General features: G+C 62.5%; 1 protein-coding gene across 2 annotated transcripts; it reads left to right on the forward strand.

The window, feature by feature from the left end:
• Positions 1–300: 300 nt before the first annotated feature.
• Positions 301–19,866, forward strand: ULK1 (unc-51 like autophagy activating kinase 1). 2 transcript variants are annotated; one of them, XM_087828644.1, is made up of 28 exons: positions 301–446; positions 692–784; positions 868–909; positions 8,054–8,086; positions 8,415–8,451; positions 9,184–9,357; positions 9,447–9,520; positions 9,757–9,858; positions 10,598–10,656; positions 10,758–10,840; positions 11,114–11,164; positions 11,378–11,466; positions 11,650–11,800; positions 12,620–12,680; positions 12,861–12,950; positions 13,310–13,435; positions 13,858–14,006; positions 14,137–14,223; positions 14,623–14,891; positions 15,422–15,615; positions 15,882–15,991; positions 16,076–16,219; positions 16,583–16,776; positions 16,939–17,111; positions 17,199–17,317; positions 17,514–17,671; positions 18,152–18,287; positions 18,366–19,866. In XM_087828644.1, the coding sequence occupies exons 1-28, from the start codon at positions 336–338 to the stop codon at positions 18,416–18,418; spliced, it is 3,162 nt and encodes a 1,053-aa protein (XP_087684770.1). In that variant the 5' UTR covers positions 301–335; the 3' UTR covers positions 18,419–19,866. The 2 variants fall into 2 exon arrangements, with proteins under 2 accessions (XP_087684770.1, XP_087684771.1); XM_087828645.1 differs by lacking the exon at positions 16,076–16,219.
• Positions 19,867–20,262: the final 396 nt, after the last annotated feature.

Genomic DNA, 20,262 nt, shown 5'->3' on the forward strand with positions numbered 1-20,262 from the left:
CACCCACTAAGCCAACGGCCGCCCGGCAGGCCCCGCCCAGGCCCCGCCCCGCCCCACCCCCCCGGCGCCCAGTGCGCGTGCGCGGGCGTCTGAGCTCGGGGCCCTGCGGCCGCGGCTCTTTTGTTTCCCCGCCGGGGCCGGAGTCGGAGCCGTCGCCGCCGTCGGAACCGGGCCGCGGGCCTCGTCGGAGCCGCTGCGGAGACCGAGCCAGCACCGGGGCGGGGGGAGCGGGGTCCGGATCGGCGGGCGGCCGGGCGCGGGCCTGGCCTGCCCGATGGCGCGCGCCCCCGGCCCGCTGCCCCCGGCCCGCGCCGCCTGAGCCCGCCGCCCGCGCCATGGAGCCCGGCCGCGGCGGCATGGAGGCCGTGGGCAAGTTCGAGTTCTCGCGCAAGGACCTGATCGGGCACGGCGCCTTCGCGGTGGTCTTCAAGGGGCGCCACCGGGAGGTGAGGCGGCGGGCGTCCCGGCCTCGCCCGCCCCCCGCCCGGGACCCCCCCACCCCGGGACCCCCACACCCCCGGGATCCCCACACCCCCTGGAGCCCCGCACCCCCCGGACCCCCGCACCCCCGGACCCCCATGCCCACTCCGCGTCCCGGGCGCCCTCCCTCCCGGGCTCGCGCGGGGCTCCCCGGGGCCGGGGGCGGCCTCAGCGGGTCCCCGCTTCTGAGAAACACCCCGCTGGGTTTCAGAAGCACGACCTGGAGGTCGCGGTCAAGTGCATCAACAAGAAGAACCTCGCCAAGTCGCAGACGCTGCTGGGGAAGGAAATCAAGATCCTCAAGGTGAGCGAGCCCGCGCCGGGGGGCGAGGCGGGCGCCGGGCGCGCCGCGGCTGCGGCTCCAGCGAACTTGGGTTTCTGTCCTAGGAGCTGAAACATGAAAACATCGTGGCTCTGTACGACTTCCAGGTAAGCCCGGTCCCGCCGCGCCGGGGGCCCGGGGGGGAGGCGGAGCGTTAGGGTCCCAGGGCGCCCCCCCCACCCGCCAGCTTGGGTCCCAGGCCAGCCAAGCCCTGGAGACCCTGGTCAGTGGTGGAAGGCTCTAGGCCAGCGACTGGTGTTGGGGGAAGGAGCTGGGCCACCCCATCTGGCCTGATGGGGACCCTGGAGACCGGGTCCTGCAGCCCAGCTTCCCCTGGCAGGGCTGGGAGGGTGCCCACCTTCCCGGGCTGCCTGCCTGACCGGGGAGAGGGTGCTGGGGCCACAGGCACCCGGCAGCAGATCACGGTTACCGGGGCCAAGTGAGGCCTGGCTATGGCTCGGCCCTCAGCTCTGACCTGGTGGCCCTGACCTGGAGTCCTGTCACCGGCCGGGGCCCTGCCTGGTAATCCTGCTGGCCTGGCCCACCTGTCTGGGCAGGCCCCTTGTTTGTTGACATTGCTCCAGGCCCCAGCATTGGCCAGTCTCTCTCCGCGTCAGACTGGGGGAAGGGAGGGGCCACCGGAGATTCCTTCTTGCTGGCAGTTGGGGCCAGCCACCCAGGGCAGGAGGGAGGCAGTTGCCTGGTTGATGAGGCCACCTCAGACCTAGCTGGCCCAGGAGGCCACAGCCAGGTTCCCCCACGGTCCACGGGGCCTGGCGGTGAGGGCCCGGCCTCAGCAGGGGATCCAGGACCCTAGATGTCTAGCTGGGGGCCTTGGGAACCTGAGGCGGCAGATCTGCCGGCCAAAGTGCTGACTAATGGTTTTGAAACCTGTTTACTGAGGCCACGGGACCAGCCCCTGGCCGAGGGGAAGTTCCCGGCCTGGCTGTCTGTGTTTTGGTGGCCTCCTCCCTCCTTCCCTGCTCTCTCCTCCCCCTTCAGAGTTGGGCTGTGGCCTTGGGGGCTGTGGCGTGGCATGAGGTGACATGGGGAGGGCTCAGGTCTAGTGTGACAGTGAGTCTCTGGCAGCCCCCATAGAGACGCTATGTCCTGGGGCCAAGAGATTGGCCCTTTCCTCCTCTGTACCCTCCTTCCCTTCCCTGTCCTCTCCTCCTGGTCCCCCTCCCCCCTTCCCCATCCCGCTGGGCCACACACCTGGTTGTGGGCAGTGCCACTTCCTCCAGGGTTGGCAGCTCTGCCGCTTCCTCCACAGAGGAAGTGCTTGGAGGCCAGCGTGGCCTCTTTCCTCTGCTGAGGCTCGGTGCTGTCCCCCCAGGATGGGGGGGGTTCCCCGGGCCCTTAGGCTCCTGTCTGGGACCCAGGAAAAAAAAAAGTCTTTTAAAAATAGGTTAAAAAAAAAGGGTAAGGAACAAAGGAACAGTGTGAAACGGGATGTGGGGAAAGGTAACTCTCCTGTCCCTGTCCCGATGGAGCCCGTCTCCCCCAGAGGGACCACAGCCATGTTAGCTGTTTCTGGGCCTCGGCAGGGCAGCGTGGGCACAGCAGACACTCTGACCTGCCCCCTTCCCCACGGTACCTCCACCTCTGTCCTGCATCTTGGAGAGGGTGCCTGTCACTCCACATAACCGTTTTAATCCATATGGGATAAATTATACCCCTCTCCTCCCAAGAAAGCGACCCCTGGGTTCCTTCTGTGAGGTTGACGCCTCTAAACCCAGTGGTTCAGAGCCCAGACCTAGTTCTGGTCCTGGCTCTTCCACTTAATCTAGCATTGTGTCCTTGGCCTACTGTCTCAGCCTCTCTGTGCCTCCATCTCTCCCTTCAAGACAGAGACCACGGAGTTGCTTGGTTGAAACCGGTCACAGTAAACACTGCGTGAGTGCTAACTGTTGTTATGGCAGTTTTGTGGCCGCCCATAGCCCCCTCTCCCGTCGCTGACCTCGCCAGTCCCTCACCCGTGGGACGTGAGGTGATTCTGGCTCATCAGCAGATGGTCAGTGGCTGACCATCCTTGCACTTGCCTCCGCTGTGTGTGCATCTGCTGGGTAGATTCCTAGAAGTCGATTTCCTGGGTAAGAGGGATATGCGCTTTTAGTTTGGGGCAGTTGCCAAATTGTGGTCCACAGAGGCCAGACCTTGGACACGCAGCGGTGCTGCCCGCTGGAGGGACTGTCTCCCCTCGTCCCTGCCAGCTTGGTTATAGACGTTCCTCTCGGCCTGTCGGAGGGGTGGAAGATGCGCCTCTTAAGGTTTTGTTTTCATGCACTGAGTGAGCTCAGCGTCTCTCCCCATGGCGTGTCAGTGTCAGGGCTACTGCCTGCCCTCCGGCTTTTTCACTGAGGCGGGTGGCGTGGGCCCTGAGCCCCACTGCCTTTCCCTGAGCCCAGCTCCCCCGTTTACCTGTGTGACCTGGGGCAAGGTACTCGGTCTCTTGATGCTGCAGTGTCACCTGTGACGTGGTAGACACTTGAGTAGACACCTGCCTTGTAGGGTGGTTGTGATGACAGCCTGAGTCCATGTGAGATCTGTGCCCTCTATATAATGAGTGCTGTGAATTTTATTGACTTGTAGAAGCTTTTTACATATTAAGGAAAGCCCTTTCGTTTTAGGTGGCAGGTATTCTCCAGGTTGTTTTTTTGTCTGTTGTGGTGGTTTTGTTGGCCTTACAGAATAGGAACATTTGTGATGAGAGTGCCGGAGCTGGGCCCCTTGGACTGTGCTCTGTTCTCAGGTCCCCAGGCCTGTGGGGAGGTAGCTGGAGTCTCTGGCCTTCCATGAAGGGTGGTCTCACCGTGGTGTTCGGTGCCGTGTCTGGATGCACTCTGGCCCAGGGAGAGTGACCATTGCAGAAATTGGGGTGTAGGGCTCTGCAGCCAGGACCAGCCCTGAGAGGAGGGGTGATGGCCATGGGCCTAGCCAACAGTGGCCCCTCCCACTCCTGAGGCCAGCACACCGTCAGTTTGGCTGGTTCCCACAGCTGGACGTGACTCACTCACCCCTGCCAGCAGGCAGAGCCAGCTGTACCTGTGAGTTATGGACCTGGGTTGAGGGGAGTGTCCTGCCTTACTCCGGGGCCTTCAGGACAGTCCCAACCCTTGGCCTTGCTCTCTTCAGACCCCTGGTTCTTGTGATGGGCATTGTGACTTAGGTAGCCTGAGGAAGGTGGGATGCAGGCTGTGCTGACGCCCCAGGATGCCAGGTTCCCAGGCAGGGAGAGGCCTGTGAGTAGGCCCAGGGTCCAGGCAGTTCTGGAAATCACCTGCTAAGTTGTTTTATCTGTTCCTTTTGACTTACAGTTTTGAAATATAATAATGCCTGACAGGGCAAGGTGCACATGACACGATGCTTCATCAGCAAAGCGCTCCTGCATCCCTCTTGCTGGGTAGGAGTTAGAACTTGATAAGTCCCCAGAAGTCTGCCCCAAATTCCTCCCCTCCAGGGACCCCGGGCCCTGACCTTTGTGGGGACTTGCTCCCTAGTTGTCCGCTACACCAGAGCCCTGGGTGCCCATGGTGTGTCACCCTCAGCACCCTCAGCATCACATGGGGAGCCACGTCGTGGGCGTCCCTGGATGGTGCCCGGACGGAGCTGCTGCGAGCGTCTGGGTCAGATCTGCAGTGTTGCTGGGGTGCAGCTTGGGCTCGGGGGTCTCAAGAAGGCTTAGACTCGGGCTGCACCAGTTTGTGCCTCTTCCCTCCCCCCATGAAAGTAGTGCCTGCTTTTCCCAGGTCAGGCGGGCCCAGGGGGCTGGGAAGAAGGGCTGGGCAGGCAGGCCAGGCTGCCAGCCAAAGGGGGCTTCCCAGAGGAAGGCTGTGGCCCTTCCCCCTCAGGGTCGCAGGCATCTTTTCCCTAGGGGAGCTGTCAGGAGAGGCCAGCAGGGGCAGGAGCAGCTCTGTTCCTGCTGGCCTGTGGCCTTTGCCACCTTCTGGAGCCAAGATAGCCAGCTGTGAGGAGTTAACTAGGTCAGCACCTGTCCGCCCACCAGGCCAGTCCTGGATCACCAGACAGTGGGCTCACCCAGGGGGGAGCTGGGATCCTATTAAGCAAAGCACCGTAGGGCCTGGACCAGGCAGCCTCCTACGTTCCCAACCCCAGGGCCCCGAGAGGTGGAGGGGCTCCGATTCAGTTGTTGTTTTTAGTTGATCTTAGAGAGGAAGGGGAAACACAGATTTGTGGTTCTACTTATTCACACATCGTTGGTTGCGTGAATGTATGTGCCCTGACCAGGGATCGAACCCACAACCTTGTCGTATCAGGACGACGCTCTAACCAGCAGAGCTATCTGGCCAGGGCTCCATTTCATTCATTTAAAGGCTTGGCCCTTCCTGGGGGGCTGCACAGGGCAGTGGTCGGAGCTCCTGGTCCCAGCCCAGCTCTGTCCCTCCCACCCTTGCCAGCTGTGTGACGACGGCAGAGTCTCAGGCCCTGTCTGCCCATTTCCTCCCCTAAACAGGCTACTAGGTTGCACTGCCCTGTCCTAGGGCCTAAGGGTGTGGGGGCCATGACCACAACGCTGAGGGTGGGGCTGGGGTGTTCACAGGGTCTGGTGGGCCTGTGACTTACCTGCCTTTGTGTTCACCTATAATAATGTGATGAGAACCAGCCACATGAGGTTGAGAGCACCTGCCTCTCCTGGGAGCGAAGCCCTCTCTGGGATCTGGCGGTCATTAGGAGCCCTAGGAAGAAGCCTGGGTCCCTCGAGTGTCTGCACTAAGTCTAGACCGAGTCCCAAGGGGCCTGCTTGGTGCTCGGTGCCCACTCAGTCCCCAGGGAAACTTGTGAAAACCAAATTTAGCACCGGTAGGGGCAGGCAGAGGTGGACCTGGGGCCTTTCCAGGTTCTGGGTGGGCAGCGGGCTGGGCAGGGCAGGTCAGCTGTGGCCAGCAAGGCTGTGTTGACCTCTCCCTCCATGCCAGGGGGGACCAGAGAGCCGCTTCCCCAGGGAGGGGTGGGGGACGCCTACACAGTGACTGCCTGGCCCCAGGTGGATGGGGTGCCAGATCCTGGCAGGGGCCTGCGCATGAAGCTTCCCTGCTGAAGTGCCCAGCCAGCCAGGAGACACTGCAGGCCGCGTGGTTGGGCCTCACCTCCCGGTCCCTGCCTTGGCTTTGGCTTGGGGTGGGTGGGGCAGGTGAGGACACACTGCGGCTGGCCCAGGCACATGTCCTCACCTTATCTGCGAGGCAGCCGAGGCTCCTGGGCTGGTGGTTAGCACACACCCCCCTCGGAGAGCCCACGTCACAGGCTGGGAGACAGCTCTGGCCAGCAGGGATCTGTCTGAAGTTGTCCTCTCTTCCAGGACAGTGGGTCTCCCAAGAATGCTATGCTTTTGCCTCTGAGGCCTCTGACCCTCCACACATCAGAGGTCTGCTGGGCCCAGGACGGGGGATGCCCGAGGTCTCTGCTGAGTGACCCACCGGGGCTGAGGGACAGAGACCAGAGGGAGGAGAGGAGCCTGGACCCCCACAGCCCCATGTGGCCAAGAACCTCTGGTCTCCTGCTCACTGAGGGGCTGTGGCACCAGAAGGGCATCGGGGTGGTCTCCTGGGAGTAATGAGTGGTGACCTGTGCAGGGAGGGGCAGAACCTGGGGCGGGCAGTTCCAGGAGCAGTGAGACAGCAGACCTGTGGGATGGGGTTCTGGGAGCTTGCCCTGGCTGGGATGTGGGGATGGGGTGAGCCCTGTGCAGGGAGCCCCATGGGTTCTTGGGCACAAAGGGGACTCTGTTGTCACACTGCCACAGGGACCTCCTTTCTGGGAGAGGTTGTCCTGGGTTCTGGGTGTGCCCCTAGATTTGGAGGCAGTGGTGTGCACCTCCCAGCTGGCAGCCCTCGGGTGGTGTGGGTGTCCCCACTAGTCCTGGTGGACGACTTCTTGGGAGGAACTCAACGGGAGTGGACACTGCGATTGTCTATGACTTGCCGGCCTCTGTCCTTGTCACTTTATCTGTCCCTGCCCGTTCTGGCTTGGTGGGTGAGATTGGGGCTTTCCTGGGGAGCCTGCTGTCCGGAAGACAGGCGAGAGCTGGAGGTGCCTGGGCCAGGCCCCCACTGCTCTGTCCTCTGGCCGTGTGGCCCAGGGCCAGGGGCTGAGCCTCACTGGGCCTCCGGAGATGAGAGTGCTCGGTGCCCCACGGAGTTCACAGTCGAGGGGTAAATTTGGGAGCATGCTCAGCACCGCACTGGAGGTGGCCAGGGTCAAGATGACGGCCATGGTAAGGTGATGGCAGGAGAGGGAGCAGCTGGCCTGGTTATTTCTGGGTCCTTATCGCTGGCACCTCTTTGCGCCTCTGCTGGTCCTGTGCCAGGGCCTCCCCACCTCCCTCCATCACTGGCTCCTTAGTCCTGGTCTCCCTCTCTCCCTATGACTGCTTCCTCACCCTGTTCCTCATGGGTCCCAAGGGACTGGGGTGACTTGGGCCTCTTCTGTACCTGCCCCCCTGTTATCTCTCCCCCTCAGCTGGCCTGGAAGGCTGGGCTGGTGGGCAGGGCCAAAGAGCTCCCAGACTCCCAGGGGCTCTCTGTGCTTTGGGCTGCGGGCTGAGGCCTGCTTTTGTGGACTGAGCCCACCCCTCCCCTCCCAGGCTTCTGCATCCCTGCTGGGACACGCCCCAAGCGAAGGGCCTGGGAATGCCAGGTGGGGCGTGCTGGAGCAGGCCTGCCTGTCCCAGGGGTGCCCAGCTTGGCCCCAAGGGGTTTCAGTGCCAGCCTCACACCGAGAGTACACCCCACATCTCGGCCTGCTTCCGAGGTGTATCCGCCCTGGACACACAACCCCTCTGTTGGAGCACTGGGGGGACAGGGTTGGGGGCTGAGATTAACATTCACGTAGTCACTAAGGGCTGTGTATCGCCGCTCCTCACCCACTGGGAGGTGGGGTCTACACCCCACTCCTGGGATCTTAGCCCCTTCCCCAAACTTGGCAAATGAGTATTCTGATTGGCTGCTGCTCCTGTCACTCAAGCAAATGGCCTCAAAAACAAACCAGAGCCTACTTGGCTCTCAGGTGTCCTGTCTTCCTGCCACTAACCAACTGGCTAAGCCCTGGCATGCAGGCCCCGGGGCAGCTGGTCTCCACGCTCACTGGCCGCTCCTGCCTGTGGCCCAGGTGGTATGTCCAGGGTGCCTGGGGCCCAGGCCACATTGGGGCTGGGACAAGCTCTGTAGGGGGCTGCCAGAACGGGGGCAGGGTATGCTCCCCTTACCCCTCTGCCTCTTCTGTGTCCTGCAGGAAATGGCCAATTCCGTCTACCTGGTCATGGAGGTGAGTCCCTGCAGGCCTGGTTCTAAGGACAGGGAGGCTGGGCCCTCCCAGCTCTTGGACCCTTCATCGCCTGGACGGGGCAGGGTGCACTGCCCATGCCATGTGTCTGTGTCCTTAGGGCTGCTGTACTGGGCACCCCACTAGCCACGGCAGGTTCCTGAGTGGTGGGGAGTGCCCCTGTTGACCTCTTCAAGCATGGATTGTGGGGGGACACCTGCCCCAGGGAGGAAAGACAGCACCAAGTGCCCAGGTGTAGGATGATGGGGGGACCTGAGCAGGGTGGAGGGTGTGCTGGCTGCTGACCAGGCATGTTGCTGGTCTTTTGCAGTACTGCAACGGCGGGGACCTGGCTGACTACCTACACAGTGAGTGGCATCCTATGGCCGGCGGGCTGTGTGCCCAGGCCCACCCTGACCCAGCCTGCGAAGTGGGCCAGTGTGAACCAGCTGCCCTAGGCCTGATGGTGGCAGCTGGCCTTCCTGTCCCTCCAGCACCTGCTAGGGAAGATGGAAGGGGGACCGGAGCCATCAGGATGGCCCCACAGGGCAGACTGGGTCTGGAATGCTCCTCCTGAGTGGGGCCTGTGTGTTCCATAGGATGCGGTGCCGTCTGAGTGGCCCCCAGGCCTGTAGGGTCCCCAGGGTGCCTGGCTGGCTGCTCTGCTGGGTGCTGGCTCATCGTAGAGGGGCAGGTCTCCCCAGGACTGCCGCAGATGGGGGTCAGTCCATTCTGTACCCTATCAGCTTGTTCAGCCCTCGATCCTTGAGGGCCAGGCCCCGGGACTCAATGCAAACCACAGGCTGGGAACTTGCCATGAACAGATGCTGAGTAGCATCATGAGCTGAGATAGGATCCAGGGGGTGAAGCAGCAGGGAGCTGTCCTGTGGGAAGGTGACTGATCAGGTCAGAGCCGGGCAGGCAGCCCAGGGTGACCTTGGGGTGGGCAGGACATGGACCTGCGGTGTGAGTGGGCCACAAACTGAAGGAGCTCTAGGGGTTGGTCCCATCAGGGCCTGTGGGCCCCTCCAGCAGGGAGGGTCCGTGTGGTCCCTGTCCCACTGGGAGAGCTGTGCCCTCTGAGCCCCATCTCCCCACAGCCATGCGGACACTGAGCGAGGACACCATCCGACTCTTCCTGCAGCAGATCGCAGGCGCCATGCGGCTGCTGCACAGCAAGGGCATCATCCACCGAGACCTGAAGCCCCAGAACATCCTGCTGTCCAACCCTGGTGGGCGCCGCGCCAACCCCAACAATATCCGTGTCAAGATTGGTGAGTCCGGGGCTGGGGGGCCAGCAGGTGCGAGGAGGTGGGGGCTGGGGACTGCGGCTGCCCTGCTCACAGTCTGGCCTCCCCTGCAGCTGACTTTGGCTTCGCCCGGTACCTGCAGAGCAACATGATGGCAGCCACACTCTGCGGCTCCCCCATGTACATGGTAGGTGGGCCGACCCCAGCCCTGCTGCCCTCCCCGTGTCCACAGCTGAGCCCATCCTGTGGCCTCACTTTGGGTGGTTCGCCAGTATGGCTGGGCCATTGTTTCCCACCACATCTATGGTGATTGGCTGGCACCTGCCCGGTGTCCATTCTGATTGGCTGGCACCACACTGGGTTAGTGGACACTCAGTGTCCATTCTTGCCATGGTTCTGACCCATGTTTCTAACACCGTGCAGGCCCCTGAGGTCATCATGTCCCAGCACTACGACGGGAAGGCAGATCTGTGGAGCATTGGCACCATTGTGTACCAATGCCTGACGGGGAAGGCACCTTTCCAGGTGAGCGAGCCCAGGTAGAGGTGGGCAGCTGGCTAAGTTGCCTCCTCCTGCACCAGGGCCGGGTGGCCTCCCAGCCCCCCACCCTGCAGTTACTTCAGGGCCAAGGCCAGAGTATCCGCTGGTTCAGGGGTACAGCCGTGTGTACATCTATACCGAGTTCATGGCCTCCCTCCCGCTCTTCCCAGTGCTGACGTGACCCACTAAATGGTGTCAGGACCCCAGCTCTGGGGTGTACCCCACATTGGGAAACTGGTGGCCGCTCTGGTGGGACTCAGCCCTGTGGGCCTGCTCGTCTTGTAGTGACTGGACCACGGGGCGGCTCTTGGCTGTTGCCATCTTTCCCTATAGTCCACCATGTGAGGGGCAGCAAGTGGTCCCTGCTGACCTGGCTGCCGGGAGGTGGGTGCTGTCCTGGTCTCAGCTGCACCCAGTCCTGGAATGGTGTCTAGCCCTCAGCGGTGCCCAGTGAGGGAACAAATGAATGGCGTGCTCGTGCTAGGTCTTCCCCACCGGGTGGGTCAAGCTTTTCAGGAGTGGGGGCACAGTCACCCTTAACTTCAGGAAGCAAACAACCAGTTGCACCAGATGCCTGGAGTCCCCATGCTCCTCAGCCTGGTGGGAGGAGGGCAGGCCTGTCCCTGGAAATGTGCAAAGGCACATAGTCCCAGCTGAGTAAACTCCGGGAATGGAGCAGCTCCCCAGTGCCACCCGGGCCCTCACAGCATCATCCCCTCACCAGGCCAGCAGTCCCCAGGACCTTCGGCTCTTCTATGAAAAGAACAAGACCCTGGTGCCCATGTAAGTCCCCTCCCGAGGCCCCGCCCGTCCCTGGTCCTGTCTCCCAAGGACCCCCCCGCCCTCCCGCCAGGCTGACCTGTCTGTCCTCTGGCTCCACCCAGCATCCCCCGAGAAACCTCGGCCCCACTAAGACAGCTGCTGCTGGCCCTGCTGCAGCGCAACCACAAGGACCGCATGGACTTCGGTGAGCACAGCCCCTCGGCCCCACCTCCTTGGTGCCCACAGCTCCTTCCTGCAGCGCAGGCTGTGAGGCCTGGTTTGCAGGGAAGCTCTGCTGGGAAAACCACATCAGGCGGGCGGGCGGGTGGCCTGGGCCAGACGAGCAGGGGCCGCCAGCTGGGCTCTGTATCTGCTCTCTGGTGCCAACGTCAGCTGGGGCTCAGTGGGGGGGTGTCTTTCACCCCAGACACCCAGGGTTGGGGTCCTAAGGTCCCATTCATCCCTGTCTGTTCTGCAGATGAGTTTTTCCGTCACCCTTTCCTCGACGCCAGTGCTTCCGTGAAGAAGTGTGAGTCCTCTGAGGGCCCCATACCCCTTGCCCCGTGGGCTGCATCCCCAACCCAGAAGGTGGAGGTTCCCGGCGCCTTGCCCCCTGAAGCCTGGGTGTAGTAGGTTTGGGGGGTGGAAGCTTCCCCTCTCTCAGTCCGTGCGGGGGGCAGCTGTCTGCAGAACAGGTGGGGTCTGCAGGGCAGGGGGAGGACCTGACCGCCTGCCCCCACAGCCCCGCCTGTACCTGTGCCCTCCTACCCGAGCTCCGGCTCTGGCAGCAGCTCCAGCAGCAGCTCCACCTCGCACCTCGCCTCCCCACCCGTGAGTGCTATGGGCGGGGGAGGCGGCAGAGCCTGGCCACTGTCCCTGTGGGGTCCAGGCCCAGCCTGGGTATGGCATCTCAGAAACTGAAGGGGAGGCATGACCCATGGGGGGAGGAGTGGGCAGAGCCCTCTGTCAGCCCCAGGCCCTGGGCCTGTCTTAGTGGCCTCCCCTCTGACCCAGTCCCTGGGGGAGATGCAGCAGCTGCAGAAGACACTGACCTCCCCAGCCGATGCCGCCGGCTTCCTGCAGGGCTCCCGGGACTCAGGCGGCAGCAGCAAGGACTCGTCCTGCGACACCGATGACTTCGTCATGGTCCCGGCCCAGTTTCCAGGTCAGGGCTGCAGTGTGTGTGGGGGTAACATGGCCCATGTGTTAGAGGGGCCCTGCGTGCACGTGGTTGCAGACCTGTCTCCAGCTGTGGGCCCTCAGTGGGTTTCTGGGAGCTAACCCACCAGGTCAGCTTGGTTACAGGGTCAAAGCCAAGTCCTGCCAGTGGTCAGTGGGTGGTCAGTGGACCCAGTCCCACCTTCCACAGGCCCTGCCTTCTGTACCGCCACCCCACCTGTTTCTCCTCCTTAGCACCCCTGGCCTTTTCTCATTTTCATATTGAAAGTCCCTCCAGAGCACCTGCTCAGGCCTCTGGGTTGGGCCTGGCCCTCCCACAGCCCTGTCCTGGGGTCCTCAGTGCCTCTTGGAGCCCTGACGCTGGCACTTCCTGGGCCTGGGCTGGGTTGGAGTGGGCCCTGGTGTCCCCTGGAAGCAGCAGGGACCCAGGCTAGGCTCGGCAGCTTGGTTTGGCCGGGGAGGAGAGGCCTTTTGCCCAGCCTTGGGCAGCACAAATGGGAAGACAGGACAGCTGTGGGACTGGGTCCTGCAGGAGGGGTGGGGCTTAGACTGGGAGCTGCGGGCACCTGGCCTGGACTTGGCTGAAGGCTCTCCGTCAAGAGCCCTGATGTCCTGTTAGGCAAAGGGGGTTCTCAGTAGAAGTGATGGAAGTGGGGACACGAGAGCAGTGGGCCTGGTGTGGTGCCCCCCCACCCCCAAGAAGAGACACCCTTGTCTCACAAAGCCCTGCCTGGGAGGGTAGACTGGACACTCATCCTGATTCGAGAGATGCCTGGGCCCAGCCTTGCCTGTCTCCTATCTGCAGGTGATCTGGTGGCCGAGGCAGCCAGTGGCAAGCCCCCGCCGGACAGCCTGATGTGCAGTGGGTGAGCTCCCAGCCCCTCGCCAGGGAGAGGGAAGTGCTGGCTCTCGGGTGGTTCTTTTGCCCCATCTGGGGTCAGGCGATTCGGGGAGGCCCAGTCTGCTGTGCTCAAGCAGGACGTGCCCTAGGGAAGGGCCAGGGTCTGTGCTCACATTTAGCTGCCTGTCTGCTCTGTCCCCACCAGGAGCTCACTGGTGGCCTCAGCTGGCCTGGAGAGCCACGGCCGGACCCCATCTCCATCTCCGCCCTGCAGCAGCTCCCCCAGCCCCTCTGGGTAAGCAGGCTGGGGCTTCCCCCAGCCCTCCTGGGTGGTCCAGCAGGAGGGACTATGGTGGAAGGACTTAGTCCAAGGGGTGGACAGCTATGGGAACCACCAGGGACCAGTGCCACCAGCACCCTTGGGCCTACAGGCTGGGCAGACAGGGCTCCCAGAGCCAGCAGAAGCTGGGGGGTCTCGCTGTCTCCTATCCCACCTCCTGTGGTGTGTCCCATGGCTGGTCCAAACCAGAAGCTCCTGGGCACAGAGTGGCAGGGGTGGGCTTTGAGCAGTGCTGGGCATGTGCAGGAGGTTTGAGCCTGGGGTTCAGCCCAGGGGCCGTCTGCAGTGACCCCCCTGTCTGTCTGCCCACACAGCCGGGCCGGCCCGTTTTCCAGTAGCAGGTGTGGAGCCTCTGTCCCCATCCCGGTGCCCACGCAGGTGCACAACTACCAGCGCATCGAGCAGAACCTGCAGTCGCCCACCCAGTACCAGACCCCACGGTGCGTGCAGAGCCCAGGGCCAGGCAGGGAAGAGTGAGACCCCACTGCTGCCCCGAGAGGTATAGGGCCGGCCCCCATGTACAGTTGCGAAGGCTGTGCGTGGCGTGACTCAGGCTGGCGTTTTAGGTTTCTGACAGCTGTCTGGTGGGTGTCAATCAAGTATCTCAAGTTAAAAAAACCAGCGACGATTGTGGCAGATTTCCACAGATGGGAGTAATGAGAGGAGAGGGCACCTTTTTTGGAATTCACAGAAGGCCCTGGAGGCTAATGAGTCCTATCAGACCTTGACCTCAGCCATGGGTGCTCTTGGGGAACTCACTGGGGCTCCCCACCTTGTAGTTGTCCCATCTAGGAGGGTGAGGGGGCTGAGCCATTTGGTAGGGGCTGTGACCTCACTTCCTGGCTCCTTTTCACGTCCTTAGGTCCTCCGCGATTCGCAGGTCTGGCAGCACCAGCCCTCTGGGCTTTGCACGGGCCAGTCCATCACCCCCATCCCATGCTGAGCACGGAACCGCCCTGGCCAGGAAGCTCTCCCTGGGCGGAGGCCGGCCCTACACGCCGTCTCCACAGGGTGAGTCCATGGTCTGCTGGTGGGTGCAGCCTCTGAACAGGGATGGGACTGAGTATCTTCGCATGGCTGGGATGGGTGTGTGCATGTCATCTCCATCTGGCACTGACGGTGGCCATCCCTGTTTTCCAAGTTGGAACCATCCCTGAGCGGCTGGGCTGGAGCGGGGTGCCCTCCCCACAAGGAGCCGAGATGCGGGGTGGCAGGTCCCCTCGTCCAGGTAGGTGCGGCATCAGCCCCCTGGTGTGCGCGTGGATCTGGGGAGGGGTGAGGAGCCCAGCTGGCCTCCCATGCTTTGGGTGAAGCCGTCTTCCTGTTCCCAAGGCTTTCATTTCAAGGCCTTCATTTCTCACAGGGAGGGTAGGAAGTGAGACAGCTGTGGGATTCTGGTCTTCCCCAGCCTCCTCTCCAGACATGTGACCTTGGGTGGGTGTCTCAGCTCCTCTGTGCCTGGTTCCTCAGGTGCCTGGTGGTGCCACCCCTTAGGTGGCTGAGAGGGTACAGGGTGTAATGAACAGACTTGGTGCCTCTGTATGTGCTCCTCGGTGGTGGTGTGTGGGCTGGGCAGGCCCTGCAGCCCGCAGACCACAGTGACCAGGCCTGTCCTGTCCCACCCCAGGCTCCTCCGTGCCCGAGCACTCGCCCCGTACCGCTGGGCTGGGCTGCCGCCTGCACAGTGCCCCCAACCTGTCCGACCTGCACATGGTCCACTCCAAGCTGCCTAAGCCGCCCACGGACCCGCTGGGGGCTGTGTTCGGACACCCACAGGCCAGCCCCCCGCAGCCATCCCACGGGCTTCAGTCCTGCAGACCCCTGCGTGGCTCGCCCAAGCTGCCTGACTTCCTGCAGCGGAATCCCTTGCCTCCCATCCTGGGCTCCCCCACCAAGGTACCAGGCCCCAGAGTTCTGGTCAGTGGGTGAATGTCTCCTTCTTCCCACTCCCCTGCTTCCACAGTACACGGACCCTGAAACCTTTGCCGAATCCTTTGCTGGTGGCTGTGTTCCTGAGGCAGGGGCTAGTCCCCAAAGCCAAAGCATCTGCTCTGTGGCCCAACCCTGGTCCAGCAGTCCACAGCCCCAGAAAGCCCAGGCTGCCACCATAGAATACTGTTAAGTCCCAAATGGGACTCAGTTTTCTTGTCTGTGAAATGGGAACAGAACGTGCAGTCACCCTATGGGCATAGGGCCTGCATGTGTGTCTGGGTGTGTATGCGCGTGTGTGTGTGCATGTGCATGCATGTGCGTAGTACTTTCCTTCAGCACAGTGTTGGCTGTGAAGATGGGGTCATGGAGTTTTGGGGCTGTGGGCTGGGGCCCTACAGGCTCAGGCCAACCTTGCCGACCAGCCAGAGTGTTAACAGTGGTGTGGCAGAGGCCCCCGGTTGGGGCCATTCTAAGCACCCCACTGCCCTTCCTAGGCCACGCCCGCATTTGAATTCCCAAAGACCCCCAGCTCCCAGAACCTGCTGACCCTCCTGGCCCGGCAGGGCGTGGTCATGACGCCACCTCGGAACCGCACGTTGCCTGACCTCTCAGAGGCAGGTCCCTTCCAGGGGCAGCAGCTAGGCCCTGGCTTGAGGTCCACAGAGGACACCAAGGGCCCCTTTGGCAGGTAAGTGGGTGGGACCCCCTCATGTTGCCTGTCCCTCTGTCCCTCTGGAGTCCTCTCTGAGCTCAGTCTGCTTGTCTGTTGAGGGGTGGCAGTGGCTGCCCCTGGGGTGGGTGGGGGCACCAAATGGCCAGTGCATGTGTGGCTGTGTGCCTGGTGGGCAGTGAGTACCTAAGACGGTCATGGTGGCAGGCCTGCCTGTGGGGAGCTGGTGCCCGGCCTCTCGACCCCCAGGGTGGCTCATAGCTGCCCCGTGCCTCCCCCTGCAGGTCCCTCAGCACCGGCCGCCTCACAGATCTGCTCCTTAAGGCCGCCTTTGGGACACAGGCCCCTGACTCGGGCAGCTCTGACAGCCTGCATGAGAAGCCCATGGAAATCGGTAAGTGGGCAGTGGGCCACGGGGCGGGGGAGGGGGCGCGGGGTCTGTGGGGGACGTCCTGAGCTCCTCCTCTCCCTCTCACAGCGCCCTCTGCTGGCTTTGGAGGGACCCTGCAGCCAGGCGCCCGCACTGGGGGGGCCAGCAGCCCTTCCCCTGTGGTGTTCACTGTGGGCTCGCCCCCCAGTGGGGCTACGCCACCCCAGAGCCTACGCACTAGGATGTTCTCAGGTGAGGACCTGTCACAGGCAGGATAATGGTGGCTGCCAGGACACTGGCCTCTGTATCCAACTGCCCTGGGATGGCCATCCTGGTAGGGTCTGGAGTCCTTGGCTTGGGGCCTCTCCAGGCCAGTGCAGGCCACACAGGCCCAGACAGCCCAGCCTCTGCGTTTAAGGTCCCACCTATAGCAGGTGGGGCTGGGAGGGGCGAGGCCTTCACCATGGGCTCTGCTCAAGGGGACAGGAGTATAAACACAGGCCCAGCCAGTCTGGAGAGGTTGGCACCAGGGTTTGGTGTCATGGAGTCATTGAGGGGATGGAGGGGCTCATAGGGAAGTGGGAGCTTGTTCTGAATCGGGGTGTTTCCTCACAGTGGGCTCCTCAAGCTCCCTCAGCTCCGTCGGCTCCGCCTCCGCCCGCCACCTGGTGTCTGGGGCCTGCAGTGAGGCTGCCCCTGAGGTCCTGGCCCCTGGCCACTGCTGCAGCTTTGCTGACACTGTTGCTGCCAACCTGGAGGGGGCTGTGACCTTCGAGGCCCCTGACCTCCCCGAGGAGACGCTCATGGAGGTGAGGGGAGCTAGGGCATCACTTGGCTGGAGCACATGCACCTTGGTTGTCCCAGGTTGTCCGATGTGGGCTCTCAGGTGGGAAGGGGGACAAGCAGAGGCCTCTGTGGATCTGGTCTCTGGCGCCAGCGCCCCCTTGAGCACTCTGATCTGACCCCCACAGCAAGAACACACGGAGATCCTGCATGGCCTGCGTTTCACACTCGTGTTTGTCCAGCACGTCTTGGAGATTGCCACCCTCAAGGGCAGCGCCAGTGAGGCAGCCAGGGGCCCCGAGTACCAGCTCCAGGAGAGTGTGGTGGCCGACCAGATCAGCCTGCTGAGCCGCGAGTGGGGGTGGGTGTGCCCAGCGGGCTGGTGGGAGGGAGGTGACCTGGGCTATGGGGACCCCCCCAGCTGCCTGACGTGCCTGCCACCCTCCAGCTTTGCAGAGCAGCTGGTGCTTTACCTGAAGGTGGCCGAGCTGCTGTCCTCAGGCCTGCAGACCGCCATCGACCAGATCCGAGCTGGCAAGCTCTGCCTGTCGTCCACCGTGAAGCAGGGTGAGTGGGGACTCCGAGGGGCCCCCATGAGTGTGAACATCAGGGACAGGCTTGGGAGGGTAGGTCCCTGGGGAGAAACTGTGAGGGGTTGCCTGGAGCAGCCAGCCCATTGGAGGAGCAGCAGGGATTCAGGGATGGGGGGGGCACGTGTGGCGAGGGGCTGGACTGGACGGAGCTGACAGTCGCCCTGACACAGTGGTGCGGAAGCTGAATGAGCTGTACAAGGCCAGCGTGCTGTCCTGCCAAGGCCTGAGCCTGCGGCTGCAGCGCTTCTTCCTGGACAAGCAGCGGCTCCTGGACCGCATCCAGAGCGTCACCGCTGAGAAGCTCATCTTCAGCCACGCCGTGCACACGGTACAGCCGTGGGGCCACAGGGCTGGGGGCGTAGCTCCTGGGTGGGAAATGACACCACACAGCCCCTCAGCTGACAGGTGGCCCCTCCAGGCCCAGCAGGCTCCATAACCCAGGCGCATCCCTAGGCACACCCTCCCTGAGATTCAGTTTCCCCAATTGATTTTCAAGCCTCTTAGGTGACCAAGCCTCCAGAAGGGAGCTGTGCCGGCGCCCGGCTTGGATGCCAGGCCTGCTCCGTGGTGGCTGCCGAGGCTTCAGGGTCCTTATGCCCAAAGAGCAGCCCGAGGCGGTGCCTGCCCCTGAGGTCATTGATCTGGGGAGTTGAAAGGCACACTGAACAAGGTCCTAGAAGTCTCCCTTCTCCAGGGCTAACCCCTGACCACCCTGGGGGTGGGGTAGCTGCTGTCCGACCTGTAGCCCCCTGGCTGTCCACGGCCACGTGGGCATCTATTTAGATGCCCCTGATATCTGGCCGTGCAGGTGCAGTCAGCGGCCCTAGATGAGATGTTCCACCGCCGGGAGGACTGCGTCCAGCGCTACCACAAGGCCCTTCTGCTCATGGAGGGACTGCAGCAGCTTCTCTCAGACCAGGCGGACGTGGAGAACATCGCCAAGTGTGAGTGTCGCTCTCGGGGGGGGGGGGGGGGGCAGGGGCAGGGGCGGGGGCAGTGCTCATGGGCCCTCCTCCCCTCAGGCAAGCTGTGCATTGAACGGAGACTCTCGGCCCTGTTGACTGGGCCCTGCTGACCGGCGTGTGTGCCTGACCTCCCGGGAGCCTGCCTGCTGTGCCCCACGGCTGGACCTTTTCTGGAGATCCCATGGGTGGGCTGCAAGGGACAAGTCTGCAGCCTGGGTACTGTTCCCTGGTGCTGGGCAAGGACAGTCTCCCGGCCGTGCGGCGAGAGCTTGTCTCCAGCCATGTCTGTTTCCTGGGCTCTGGCTGGCACCCGAGGGCCTGCACAGAACCTCAACCCAGTCTGGTCCCCGGCTGCCTCCAGGGTGGTGGGGAGGTGTGGGCATCCCCCCACCCTGGCCACGCCCAGCACAGCCCTGCTGAGGACAAGCAGGGGCCCACTCAAGCCAAAGCCTCCACACCTGCCCGGGGCCTGCCCAGGAAAAGGTTCAGGCTGCTGGCCCCTCTCCTTCCCTGAGACCACCACCCAGCTTTGTGAAATCACCGAGCACTTTATGCAGGCGGACTGGCCCCAGGACTGCCTGCCAGCCCTGGCTGTCGCACCAGGGGCACGTGTACACACCGTGTACATATATACATATATACATATATACATATACACAGCCTGCTGTGCCGCTCCCCGGCCCTCGGGGAGACACAGCATCTTATTTAAATGTTCTTTAGGGACACACAGTACGACGCACCGAGCTTTCTAAACCCAGAGCAGACGTGGCAGTCTTTCACACTTGACTCAGAAAATGTGTCTTATTTTTCTGCAGCTCTTTTTTTGTTTAAAGAAGAAAACTTATAGATGTTTAGAACGTTTTGTTTTGGAAGGGTGGAGGGGACATGGCAGGCACACGTGCCTGCATGGCTGGCTGTCCTGCTGCCCCACCCTGTTAGGGTATTGGGACCCCTGCCACAAAGACAGGTGAGGGGAGAGTGTTTTGTGCAAAAACCTCCCCATCCAGCTTTCTCAGTAGGTTTTGATGTCGAATCCCTCCTCTCCTTTCCCCCACCAGGTCCTGGCCGCCATCAGAGGGGTCAGAAAGGTCCACCTTCTGGGCTCCAGGGGGCTTCCCTGGTCTGCCCAGCCCCCTTGAGTGTATCCCCAGAGTGCAGAGCAACCCGGGTGAGCCCAGGCACCTGGCCAGGGGTTAAGGTCTACACCACAGACCCAGTCAGAGGTCTATGTGTGTATCTTTGCAATACTACTTGAATATTGCCCTGTTCTTGGACTTAGAAGAAGCCCTGTGACTTTATTTTTTCCTTGCTGCACAGGACATGTTCCTATTTATTGCTTTATGGTCGGCTGACTCCATGGGAGGAGCCTCCTTCCCAGCCCCTCAGTTAGTGGCACCGAGCGTGTCCCGTGGGCCTCCTGGTATGTACTGCCAGCCGACCCTGCTCTCCAGGAGACAGTACTCGACTGTCTACTTCAAAGGAATTTGTGTGATTCCCTCCCCCCAGTTGTGTTAAATTGTGTCACATCAATTTAAGGAAATAAACCTTTGGAATTGTTGAGTTGCTGTTATGACTGCTTTGTCACTGTCCCCAGTCTGTCCCGTTTCCTCAGCCCCGCCTCCCCTTGCCCCCCAGCATTCTGCAGCAGCACCTGGGTTGGCCCTGCACATAGGCCAGGTTTGGCTGGGGGTTTGTGGGTGTGTCCCCCTGGCCATGTCCCAGTGGAACCTGCTCACCTGGGCCCTGGGGGACGCCTACCTCTGGGTTCTCCAGGGCTTCACCTGGAGAGAAATGCAGGTTGTGTACAACTATGGGGAACCAGCGCTAGACTTTACACGGCAGCAAGGCCATTTCCGTCCCCACCCGATTTCTCCACATCCTCACTAGCGCCAGTTGGCCTCCGTTTCTTTATTCTATACGTGCTGAGGTGTAGGTTCCCATGTCCACCATGATC

This window comes from Miniopterus natalensis, chromosome 20 (genome assembly GCF_054644295.1).
Source record: "Miniopterus natalensis isolate mMinNat1 chromosome 20, mMinNat1.hap1, whole genome shotgun sequence".
Classification (NCBI taxonomy): Eukaryota; Metazoa; Chordata; class Mammalia; order Chiroptera; family Miniopteridae; genus Miniopterus; species Miniopterus natalensis.